Source organism: Molothrus aeneus, chromosome 1, assembly GCF_037042795.1.
Source record: "Molothrus aeneus isolate 106 chromosome 1, BPBGC_Maene_1.0, whole genome shotgun sequence".
NCBI classification, from domain to species: Eukaryota; Metazoa; Chordata; class Aves; order Passeriformes; family Icteridae; genus Molothrus; species Molothrus aeneus.
This window is the reverse complement of record NC_089646.1, coordinates 96,962,313-96,975,476: the sequence shown is the minus strand read 5'-3', so window position 1 is coordinate 96,975,476 and position 13,164 is coordinate 96,962,313. Positions and strand designations below refer to the sequence as shown.

The 13,164-nt window shown below is 36.4% G+C and overlaps 1 protein-coding gene across 1 annotated transcript in view; it reads left to right on the top strand.

Moving 5' to 3' along the window:
• The window catches only part of DOK6 (docking protein 6), a 240,258-nt gene that overhangs the window by 87,845 nt on the left and 139,249 nt on the right, over positions 1-13,164 (top strand). Inside the window, exon 2 of the mRNA XM_066546168.1 lies at positions 4,498-4,605. Coding sequence (XP_066402265.1) covers positions 4,498-4,605 — 108 coding nt within the window. The remainder of the gene's footprint in view (positions 1-4,497; positions 4,606-13,164) is intronic.

The following is a 13,164-nucleotide window of genomic DNA, read 5'->3' as shown; positions in this document are numbered from 1 at the left end:
CATTTTTTAATCTCACAGCAAACTGCATTTCTCTCACATACCCCATAGAAATATTCATTTTTAATGGAGATAACTAGTGAGGTAAACCTGAACACATTCATATTTTGGTGTTTTTAATGCATATACTGCAGATGTTGTCTTGTCAAACAGGAGAGACATGAAACACATGGCAAGTCAGGGATGAGAAATCAACTAGCCTTTCCTGCAGATAATGAGATGTAAATGCTGAATGGAATATTATTATGTTGTTGTCTTCCTGGGAGAAAATTTGATAGGTTATGCCAGCAAAAAGCTTCATGAGTGATGCTTCAGTGCCTGTCCTGGTCAGTGATGGTTTCTGTTAGTAATTAGGAGCTGACTCATTGCTGTTTCTCTCAAGAGACAAATGTTTCTACAGCTAGTGGCAGAAAATTAGATGGTTTTCCAATATACCCAAGAAAGCTGCCATTTGTACTGTCCTTTGGATAGGTGCAGGGAGACTTCAGAGCATCTAAAGTGATTTGGAAAAAAAGCTTATAGTATTGTAACTTTATTAAAAAAAAAAGCTTGGGGGATTTTTTTGTTGTTTCTGTTTTCTGTTGGGTTGTTTGAGTGTGAAATTTCTGGAGTAATGTGTAGAAAATTGTCAATAAAAGTCCCTTTTCTAAATATTAGTGATGACTGGGAAAGCTTTATTTGCTACAGCTGTGGATAAAAAGAAATGTGAATCTCAAAAGCATTTATTGTAAGTGGCTAGGAAAAAAGCCTTAGAAATATCTGGAAAATGGAAAATCATACATAAGATTTCGACTATAAACCAATTATTTTAAATTATTTTAGAAAAGAGGAAAATATTTCCTTCTTTCTGAAAATATCTAGCCAGTGGATTTCCTGCAATATGTATTTTAATGGATTTGTTATGAAGAGCCATGGCAACAATAAAACGATGTGATCATGAAAAGTAATGGCCCATTCAGAGGCCAAATTTTTGCATATATTAGTCAAGAATATTAAAAAATATGATCATGCTGCAAATGTGAGCTGAGCAGTGTACTATATTAAGCAGAAGAAAAAGTATCAAAATAAGATTATGCACAGATTTCCTAATTAATTGGTCTGTTGCAGTGTTTCAAGTAGAATATAAAAGAAAGGATCACTGAAGATATGTATCAGCATTATAAGTCAAATTTCTAACTGGAAATATTTCAGGAATCATTTGATGGGGTGGTGATAAGGTAATATTGTTCCAGGTTCTGGAATCCTGTCAGTAACAAGATGAGGCTGCTCAGGGTCCATCTTGAGGAAAGAGGCTCATTTCCCCTTCAAGCTCGTACATTGTAATCAAAATCATTCCCATGTGCTATCACAAGGGGCAACCTAATCAGTTCTCAGCAGACCACAAGCGTGCTGAGTTATTGCCATGGCTTACTGATACACAATTGCACAACATCCTGGGTAACAGAATCTGGAAGAATATTTTTTTTTGTGCTTTGCCCATCTTGTAAAACTGAGATAGGAAGGATGTTCTTTAAAGAGGTTCAGCTATGCCTAAGGCTCTGCAGGTAATTTCAATAGAATCCTTCTCAAGATTGTAATGAACAAGTTTTTTCTAATTGATACAATAATAAAAGAAAACCTAAACCAAGCATGTACTTAATGCCATCTTCCTGAATTTCTCCAGTAAAAAATGCAATGGCATGGGGAAGACTTTGTGTTGTTTGCCCTTGATACAAAATTTTAAAATCATAGTTGTTGAACAATTGAGTGCTCATCCAAGGATGTAACCCTGATTAAATGATCAAATATTTGGTATTTCTTCAACTAAGCGCATGTGGAAAACAGTCTCACAGGAAATACTGAGTATTATAGAGACAACACAGCAAGTGGTTCTAATTCTCTCAGTTCTGGAAGGGCTGATGCTGATTTCTCTCACAATGGCTTACCCAATTATCTGAGGACTTTAGAAGTCTTTCAGAAGTTTTGATTACAGCCAATGGCATCCTAAAGTAGGCCAGGGATAAAAGAGTATCTCACAGTTCGTGAATAATTGAGTAGGCTTCTGTATAACAATGAGGTGCCTTATGAAAGGCAAATGTTTGTTTGCTGTGTGCTCACATCTGCACCTATTTATTCATATTTATAGGTAAATTCATATGCTAATGCTTTTTCAAGCACTAAGATACAAAGTGTCTGTTGGCATAATAAGGTAAAATGCTGCTGAAATGCAATGGAACTGTATATGTTTATACCAGTTTAAAAATTAGGTTGCAAAAAATAAAATCCAAATGCAAGGATGTATCTTGGCATAAGTACATAGAATATCAGGAGTCCTCTTTGGGCCTTTTCATTCTTCAGATCTCTCCTCTTCTTAAAGGTCTGGAAAAAACAGATGCCAATAAATTGAAGCAGTGGCAGTCTAAAGGACAAACTTATGTTTCTCTCCTCTTGCTATTCAGTGTTCTCTAAAAGCAAAGGCTGTTCATTCCTGCAATCTGTGTGCTGAAGCCTTTGAATTCATCTTGGTTCTGAAATGTGTGAGAAGGCTGATGAGCATCCTTAAAGATAACTAGCATCAAGCCCTGGTATTTGATAGTAGTTCCCAGTAATAAGGAGGTCAAACCCTTCCTCTAGAATTTCATCAGCTTATCTGCAAAACCTCAAACTCACTTTCACACTGTCCCCAAATTGATATCCAGTGAAAAAAAGACTGAAGCCATCATTTGTCTGAACCTGCTCATTTGTCACTAAAGGAAGTGCTTTGGAGTATGCATTAGATGACCTTTGATCTATAAAATGTTCTCATCCTCATAGTCATGGAGTCAGACCTCTCCCTAGGATGGATAGTTTGCCTTTTTTTAGGAATATTTCTAATGTACTGGACCTAACTGATACTTCTCATTGCAACAAAATATGACTCTCCCATATACACACATATAAAAATATATTTTAAAAACCACATACAAACAAAGAAAAAACAAACAAACAAAACCCTCCACCAGGCTTTGAAAACCTTCTGTTAATCAACACAAATTATCAGTTTTATTGTCACCAGCTGTCAAAAATTCAGGTCATCTGCAAAATGCAGATTCCATGACTATGCTAAAACCCACCACCAAGATGAGGACTTGGGTTGGTCTGGCTTTTCTAAAGATAGTTTTTTGAGGACTGTAAGATGTTAAAGGCATATAATGAAAATTAGGAAATCAAGAAAACATTTGAAATTAAGATAGTTGTGTTCAGCTTGATAAAGCACTTCCTAGGAAAGAACTTTCCTCAGAGGAAGAGAAATTAACTGAAACTACACATAGACAAAAAACACCCAGGATCCCAGAAGAGCCAGGAGTATTATTAAAAGTGACACTTTTATTAATATGTCCCTTTCAGACAGTTGGTACTGTTGTTTTTTAGTAAGGTCAAAATAGTGTGAATATTCTATATCTTTGTGTGTGGAGCTTTTCACACCACAAAATTGTGTTGAGCTAATATGTTTAATCAAGGAATAACTGTGGGAGCAGTGCTGTAGTTTTGGTAAAGTTAAGTTGCAACACTGCCAAGATGTTATTTGAAGAAAGTACTATCTAATAAGGATGGTTTATGATGTCCCAAAGTGTAATGTCATTTTTTTTCAGGAAATATGATATTGTCTTTGCTTTCCCTCAGGATAGGTGAAGTAATTTCTGAGATAGAAAGCACAGTTGTACAGTTGCCACTTTACAACCTTAGTAGAAAAAGCCTAAAAGTTCTACACTTTGCAATACATATACTGGCCGAGGATTTTATTATATACCATGTATTCTTCTAAAAGTCTTCATAATTAAACATATTGATACTGTAGCCCAATGGTAGGGTTTTAAAAGAATTCACTTACTTTGACTGATAACATTCATCTTAGATAGTGGCAACAGGATAGTGTCAATAGTATTATGTCATAATGTAGTTAATTAAGCCTAATTATTTTAATGACATTACATTTTCTGCTTATATTCAGTTTAGACAGCAGACTGAGGGGAAAACTATTCCTGCTCTAATTTCCTTGGGTTTTTAATTACTTAGTTTTTTGGTAATGGGAGGTAGGGTTGATCCAAATGTAACAGTACTGTATTTCTTGTGATGTGTCATTAAATTTTGTAGAATTTGTACTGAATTGAGGCTCTTCATGTATAGCCAGTGGAATCATTGAGTAATATTGGGTTTGGGACTTTTTTCAATGTATCCTTGAATTAATAACATAAAATTGCATGTGGTATTGTTTATAGAGCTGTCCAAGTACTGGAGAGAAGAATGAAGTAAACTGCTGTCATAGATTATAAAACTAGATTGATATCTAATCTCTTACTTGCATAATATAGTCTAGAGGATTATCATTAATCAGCTTCTCTTTGAACTGCAAATTTTACTCTTAAGGTAAAACACTGTCATTTTAAAATTTCTTCCTAAGTCAGTTCTGTAACTGAATGCATTTGTACTACTGTTCACCTTTAAAGAAAAAGTAATGGAATCCATTGATTTTGTTCACAGATTTTTAGGCGTTGTTGGTTGGTTTTCAAGAAGGCTTCCAGTAAAGGACCCAGGAGGCTAGAAAAATTTCCAGATGAGAAGGCAGCATATTTCAGGAACTTCCACAAGGTAAGTCATGCCTTCCTTGTGAGCTGAAGCATTGCCTGTTTACCACTCTTCCTTGGGAAGAGTGTGTTCTTGCTATGCCTGGTGTGCAAACAGTACAGTGTAAGCCTTGCTGAAAACCTAATCCTGGCAATAAAGCAGAGTAAAACATCCTTAAGTCTCAGTGATGCAGGTGAGATATCACACTGGTTTTTTTTCCAGATGAGCACAAAACCCTCAATGTATTTGAAGCAACAGAATGATGGTTTTTTAGTTAAACACTCATAGTTTGGAAATGTGTAAAATTGGCTACCTATTCAAATGTTCAATCAATAGTTGTTAGCTAAGTATTACACAAATTCTGAAAATGCTAAATGCCTCAGTTGTAATGGTGACACACTTAAAATGTGTAACATTGTTCCCAGAACTCAAGATTTACAAGCTGTGTCAACAAAAAGATTTTTAGCAGTAAAAAGTCAGGATTCGCTGAATGAGGTACTCCCTGCTTTCTCTGTCACTCGCACTTCTGTGATGGGAAACAAGATATTTGAGCATGAGTTCTTCTTTCTGCCCCATAAGTTACTGTTATCAGCCCCCCCAAGTCTGTTAGTAGACTTCATACTGCCTAATCCTAAAACAGGGTGGGGATCTGTGCTTGTACTATTGCCTTCTATCAAGTCACTGTTAGCTTTATGACATATCAAAGTTAGATATTCCTTTAAACCTGACAAGTTGAAACACAAAGATGACTTAACCAAGGGCCACGCAGCAAGCTGTGAAAAAGTGTGAATGTAATCCTAGATCTCTCGAAGGCAGGTGTGAGGTTTTTACCATAAAACTACAAATTGGCCTTTAAGTTCCCATAGCTAGACTGCTCTAGCATGGGTCCCCCTCTGGGGACACAAGTCCTGACAGCTAACCATATCCAGCATGAGCTCCTCTCTCCATGTGTCCATAGGCCAGGACCCTGCTCCAACGTGAGCTTCTGATGCAGCCACAGCTCTTTTGCAAGGTTTTGGGGAAGTTTTTTGTGTTGTTTTCTTTTCATTCTTTTTTGAGCTTGTTATGCCTACAGCATACTTAATGTGTTAAAGGAGTTAAAGGACTCAGACTTTATATGTTGCCTTTCAACTGTCATCATTGTAGAAAAAGAATATGAAATGCAGGAATTGTTTGAGAAGCTAGGAAAATAATGTTGATACTAATGCAGCTGCATATTGTAGTATTGATGGAAGAGTCACCATTTGCAAATGGAAAGGAGGGGTGTTACTCTTTGCTATCTGTTTTTCCCCTTCTTTTTCTCCTCTGTGAGGATAGGAAGAAAAGAAAAAGAAATGGATACTCTTTCCTATTTAAAAGGATAATGTGTTTCTGGGTGCAGAGAAAGAGGAATTGTATCTCTTCACTTGGATTATATCCATTTTTCAAATAAAGCCATGAAATCATTTCTGAAGGTATATTATCACAAAATAGAAACCCAGAATCTTATTCCCTGGCTTGATTTTTTTTCCCAAGGATATTTTATTATTTCATAGTGATTATTCTCCTCACTTGCCTCCATTCTGATAAATAAAATAATGGTGAAGTAGATGTGCATGGGTTGTGAATAGTCAAGTGTGACTATTGAGGGAACAGTACAGGTTGTTACAGGATCGAATATAGTTATTTGATTGTTAGTGTTGGACAAAAATACCCTGATTTTCTTTCTTTCTCTTCTAGAGCTCTTTGTTGGTTCATTATATTCTGAAGTTGTTCAAAATGCATATTTATCTCTAGTCAGTGCAAACTATTAGCCCTGTCTTGAAATTCTCCATTTCCTTTCTCACTCACAAAATATAAAGAGGGTATATGGTATAAAAAGTTGAAGATTAACTCTGAAAACTGAGCATCAATGAAAAAAGTATTAAATATTGAAGAACTGAGATTTAGTACTTTTAAAGAAAGATTAAAATACAAGTTGCAAGCCTGCCTCCTTATGAAAGGACAACATGCATAAAGGGACAAAAGGCTCTGTTTATTTCCTAATATTCATATAAGACTATATATATCAACCCTGAGTTTCTTTCCCCTATACAAATTCTTTGTAAGTATTAGAAGAGGTTGGTATAGAGGGGTACTCAAACTGCACTGTTTCTCTAGCAACTTTTGTCCTTCACTTTCAGACTTTCTTAGCTGTCTGGGTTACCCTGGGAGAAGGCCTAGGAGTAGCACAGTTAGATGGTATTTTGCAATTTTTTTTTGCTTTCTTATGCAGAGATATAGAGGAAAGTTTTGCATCTCAAGTGGGAATATGCCAAAAATTAATATCATTGATTTATCTGTGTTGAAATCAATATTCAGGACAAACAGTACCCCAATATAAGTAACTCATCAACGTCTCCACTTTTCCATGTTTGAGCTTGAAATGAGGCTCAAATGAAATTCCTCTTAAAAATAATTTACCAAGATGACTATATATATTTCCTGTACTTATGTAATACACTTGTGTACTGGGCAATATGATTTATAGAAGGGGCTAAACAAAGGAAAAAACCCAGAACTGGTAACACAAAGCTACGATAATTAAAAATAGAGATTTTCTGGTTTACATATGCTAAATAAATAGTCATTAATGAGTAAAAAAGCTGTCCTCTTAAGAAAATTGATTCCCCCACCCCCAAGTATACAGACTATTTATGGGTTTATTTGCTATTCTATAATTCTGTAAATTGCTGTTGTGCATTGCTTTGGTGTTGGGTTTTTTTGCTAGTAATTTTCTTACTGTAAATAACAGTAATGACCTTAGTCCTAGACAAGTGCCTCCTAACAGCAGCAGTGCATATTACATTCGTTAGCCAAAACGTGACCTCATCTGTTCCTTGCAGTTTCTGGTATCAAATTAAAACTTCTCATTACTGTAAATTTAGACCATTGCAGTCTTGCTCAGGTAAGTTTATGGCTTCGCTGTTCAGTTTTCCCTTGAACATTCATTGTGGAGGTTGTGCAGAACAGCTGTGTGGACTCCCATCGCTCCCTCCAAAGAGGGGACAAAATAGCAATAGCTCTGCATCCATGCCATGGGTGGGTATGTTCTTGGTAGCCACCCCTGCATTATCAGAAATGATCAAAAATAGACACCACATCTTTACCAACTTAAAAGAAAGCAAAAATAAAAAAAGGTTTCTCACTCCTGTAATAGAAGATATAAGGTATATAAAAAGTGAGTTTTTCATGATTTGGAGACATACTGATCAGGCAGTACCAGTGCCTGTAATCCATTAGGAGTGGCTTTCAGGATGCAGCAAATCAACATGAAGATTACTAGAAATAAGAGATCAAACGTCCAAATCTGGACTGTATCCAAGTGAACTAGAAAAAGCATTACACAGTTGGCCAATTAATTGTTAAAGCAGAATTAGAAAGAGCAAAGTAGAGCTTGAAGAGCAACTAAACAGAATAGATTCTGACCCATCAAGATCAAAAACCTTTCCAAAGACCCCAGAGTATGAAGCAAATGTGCAAGAAAGAGAGTAGAAATGAGCACTTTCACATTGGGGTTTACTGTAGAGAAAAGTGACATGCTCTGGTGTGGGTATGTGAGGAGGGGTTCTGTAGACATATCTTTGTGTTATAAACTTGATCATGGGCACTTCAGGCCCAGCTACACAAAGAACAGAGTTACTCAAGAGCCCAAATGCCACTTAATTACTGAATTACTAATAGTAGTCCATAAATACCAAAATGGGAATCAACAAATAAGGATTCTTCCATTCCTTGTAAAATGTCCAGTTCCATTCATGCATGCTTCTTCTTCACTTATAAGCTAAATAGCCTTCACATGAAGTGAAGGTGTTGGGGGTTGTGTCTGTCCCTGACAAGATATAGCTGTCTTGGAGCAAGACAAGCTTGAATCTGTCAGTGTTAGAGTGCTTACCTTTCAAATAAATAAATAGCTGACATCTGGCATAGAGATCAAGACTTACTGATTTAATCCCTCCCAATATGAGAGATTGCTCTGTTAAGATTGTGTAAACAGCAGCTATCTCCAAGGTTTGGAGTTTTAAGTTAGCAAGATTAAAGTAGGATAAGATTTTTAGATTTATGTTGTTTTTCCTGTCATTATGCTCGATTATTATGTGCTTTATATAAATCTGCAAGTGCAAAAGGAAATAAATTGCAAAACATTTTAGCAACAACTTCTGATACTCAAAAATGTGTATGGGACAGATGGTGTTAAGCACATTATATAATATGTGTCCACAAAAATAGATAATAATCAAGAAAAAGAACAGCATTAGCCTTTTAACTGTAGTTTACTGGATTAAATTTGTGACCAGGGCCACACAATGGTAGATACCCTACAATTTTATTTCATAGTTCGATTGTCCTGAAGAAACTTGTAGAATGCAATCCAGTGATTTATGGCAAGTTCATGTACCAGCTGCAGCAGCATCTTGAACACTTCTTGGCATTAAGGTCTCCTGTGTGCACGTGTGCACAAACGCACACCCAGAGAGTCCTGTTTGGTTGGAGGAAGGATGGGACAGGTTCTCTTTGTCCAGTAACACACAGAATGCAGGAGCAATGAGATATTTATTCTTCTACAGCACAGTTCCTGGTCTCTAACTGAGATGACCTTAAATCATGAGGTGCTTATTCAGGATAAGTGACTTCCTGATAACTTTGAAAACCACTGAATTTTGCCACAGTCGTATAGGTGCTAGCTCCCACAATTCTCAAATGTAATTACAGCCCTGACATGAAAAATAAAAATGCTTGTATATGGTAGATATATATATATATGTATACATATATATATACTATAATAATCATAATCATAAGAACTTCTCTCTCATTGTTTCCACTTAGTTACCTCTGGGTTATTCTGGTTTGTTGTTTTCCTTCATGTTCTCTAGCCATTGCCAAGTTGACTAAATAAAGATTCTTATTGCTAAAGAAATGTGAACTACTCTACTTCTATTCTAGTTTAGCCCAAAAGTTCTGCTTTGCTGTGCAGTATTTCAGATTCTTATGTTGCTCATGTTCACTACAAAGCAGAAGTTGTGCAAGTTTCCTTATGGGCTTCTATAATCTGGCATGTTACTACTATTTCTCATAATATTTCATGGTTTCTCAGCTGTAAAGGTGTTCTTAAAAAGAAAGGTGGACAGCCACCGAAATGTAAGTGTTAGGCCTAATTCTTGTGCTTTTTATGATAAGATATATTGAGACACTTGATTTGCCAATAAATTTAAATATTTGAATTCCCCTTCTGCAGTTTTTTTTTTCTTGGTATAATTGTTATGCTGTCTGTTTTTCACAATCTTAAATTAAACCCTGCCTGGTTTTGCTGTGTTGATCATTCTGCTTCTACTATTTGTTAGCTGATCTAAACTTCCTCAATAAGTCTTTATTTTCTCATCTGGTTAAATTCACTCAAAAAATCATATTTGATGAAAGCTAAACAGGAATACCTTATGAAGATCTGGTCACATTCACAGATGTTGTTTGCTTTGAAAACCACCCCAGATTTAGAACACTTTTTCCTTTCCCTCTTCTTCCCTTATTAATGATGGTAATTTTTTTTTTCCAGAACTTCTTTCAAAAAATTCAAAATAGTGATGTCAGTGTAGTATTTTCTAATGAGTCCAATGAGTGTGTGTATGATTATGTTAGTTTTGAATAATATATTTTAAGTTTTTATCTGCAAATAATTAGGAATTTAACAAATATTTTTTGTAATTCTTTGCTCTTTGAAGTTGAAAGAGGTGTCCAAATGTACTTTGTGTGGTTTTACATCCCTATTTTGCCAAGTCTTCCACAGCAGAGGTAACTAAATATTCCTGAAAATTATATCCTTATTTTCCCACATTTTGACATGTAATTATCTTCAAATATTTGTTTACACCACTTTCAAGTAATATCTTGTAGCAAAATCATGTGGCTGGTATGGGAAGGTTATGAAGGACATTGCTTCCATAGGCTGCTATTACTCAGCCAATGAAATTAAAATGAACCCTATTTAAATGAATAACTGTTAGCAAAATAGCTATAGTCCTGTCACCAAACAAAAAGATTTGCAGTAATTATCAGATGCCTCTTAAAATATAGAACTATTTGAACAACGTGGTTGTTCAAAGCAAGCATTCCATGTACCAGAAAGCAAATTGCAGGAATAATTTGAGCTGTGCTGGTAATAAAGCTGTTAATAGAGTCTGAGCACATCAAAGGGCAGCATACAAACAAATAAAATCATTTTTTACAAAGTTTATATCAAGGCAATAACATCTTCTTTCCTTAACAATGTAATGAAGAAATCTACAAGTTGAGCATGCTGACAGGACCTTGAAATCCTACAAATATGGGCCTAAAATGCATAAGTGATCCTATGAGTCCCTTCCTGTATCCATTCATCCATCTAAACCTTTAAGTCACAATGTATTAATTTGAAGTGTAAATTCGCAGGTTAAGTAAGTGTCAATGTGTGGTGTTAAATTCCTCAAAAGTGGCATCAGTGGCTGAATCTGAGTATCAAGGAATGAAATAAGAATAGGAAAATTAAAGATAATCTTTATTTGTAACACAAAGCAACACCAAGACCTGTTAGTGGTGGTTCTTATATGAAGAGCCACGTACAGTTTAGTACAGAAAATTCGTAGTAATAGTTGAGTTTCTGTGTACGGTTTTGCAGCAAAAGGGACAGTCTGCTCTTACAAATCAGCTGTTTAAATAGAATAATATATTCCCATTATATAAAGTATTAAAAGAAGCTGGAAGACTAAACCTTTGTCTTGGAAAAAGTAATATTGGGTAGGAGAGCAATGTTTGAACATTTCAGCCGGAGGAAAAAAGAATATATAATGTAAAAAAAAAATATAATGTGAAACCAAATATAAAACCTACAGAACAATTCAGGACCTCTAGAACCCATCTAGTTCAATCCCCTGCTCAAAGCAGCATCAGTCAGATCACATTGCTCATGGCCATGTCCAGTTGTGTTTTGAGTATCTCCAGGGCTGGAGGTTCCGTGACCTCTAGAAAGCTAAACAACAAGTCCTGCACCTGCAGCCTGATAACTAAAGCAGTAGAAGAGGCTGGGAACTAACTGTCTGGAGTGCAGCTCTGCTGCAAAGGCCCCGAGGATCCCATTGGGCTGTGAGCTGAGCTAAGCAGCTGCGTGGCAGCCGTGAGGCAAACCATGTCCTGGAAAGCCTCAGGAGGAGGATGGGCAGCAGCATGAGGACTCTCAGCCTGGAAGCTTCTCCATATTGAGCCTGACCTGTAATATTGTGTCTGATTCTGGTCCCCTCACTGCTCTATTCAAGACAGGAAAAAATCTCCAGAGAGTGTCAGTGAGGAAGTTGGAGGTTGGAGAACCTGAGGAAAGACTGAAGGAACAAGATTTGCACTAGTGAGAAAAGAAGGCCTGTGGGCATCTAATCACAGCCTTCCAATTTTGACAGAGTGGCTGAAGTGTTCTCAAGGATCCTCAGGGGAAGGACAAGAGGCAATGGCAGAGGTTGCTTCAGGGGAAATCAGCTTGATACAAGGAATAAAAAAAGAAGAGCCAACTGATGTTTAGAGCAACTAAACGTGAGAGCAGGCTAAGTAGAGAGGTCAGTATTTCCACACTGGAAATCTTGAAGACCTAGCTTGGCAAGGCCTTTTGTAACCTAGTTGAAGAGGCTACATTCAAGGTGGACCAGATGATCTCCAGGGTTTCCATCCAACGCAGACTTTTCTGTGACCTATGAAATTTATGTCACTAAAGTTGCTACTATAGTTCTTGGTATAACTCTGTGCTGCATGTATTGAGCCAAACTGGTCTTGTCCTCTCCTGAGTGTATTTCAGTGGTGGAAAAAAATATACTTAATCTTACTAGTGTCTCTTAAAACAGTCTCAGGAGAACTTTTCTTTGAACTGCTCTAGTGTTATTGCTTTATAGTAGAGGATATGGTGGTCTGTGTGTCAGCTATGTATATTCTGGTTTTGCCATGGAAACCTAGCCATGTTTTGGCAAAGTTCAAAGCCTTGCAAACCTCTATTTTGTGCATATTTTTTGAAAGCACTTCTGACTTTGACAGCTAAAATGTTTTGTGTCATCTGTAAAACTTTGAATATGATGGAAATTCAGATAATTTTCTCTCTTGAGTAATGGAATATGTTTCCCTCAGTTCATTCAGGGCTAAAGACTGCTATTCATTGTAAGAACTACTTATCATTTTTATAGACTAGTACAGGGACAGGTATTTGAGGTGAGATCATGGAGCAATTCTCTGTATGTATCTCCTCTGGCACTTGGTCACATGAAAAGGAAAATGGTTGAAATAAAACTTAAGAAATAGACCAAATATTAGAGCGTAGGAGAGAAATAGAGGAATAAATGTTCTGGCACTCTATGAAGCACCTTATCCTTTAGAAAGCTGTGAGAGACTCCAAGGTCAATGGAAAGCTGGCTGCTCAAATAATTGCTATGAGAAATGCTGAAGTGAAGAATGGGATGGGGAGATTTTGAAGAAAATAAATATTACTAAAAGTAATAAATCTTTTTTAATTGACTGCACAAAGCCAGGGAGATTGGTGCAGAGATAGCAATCCCAACA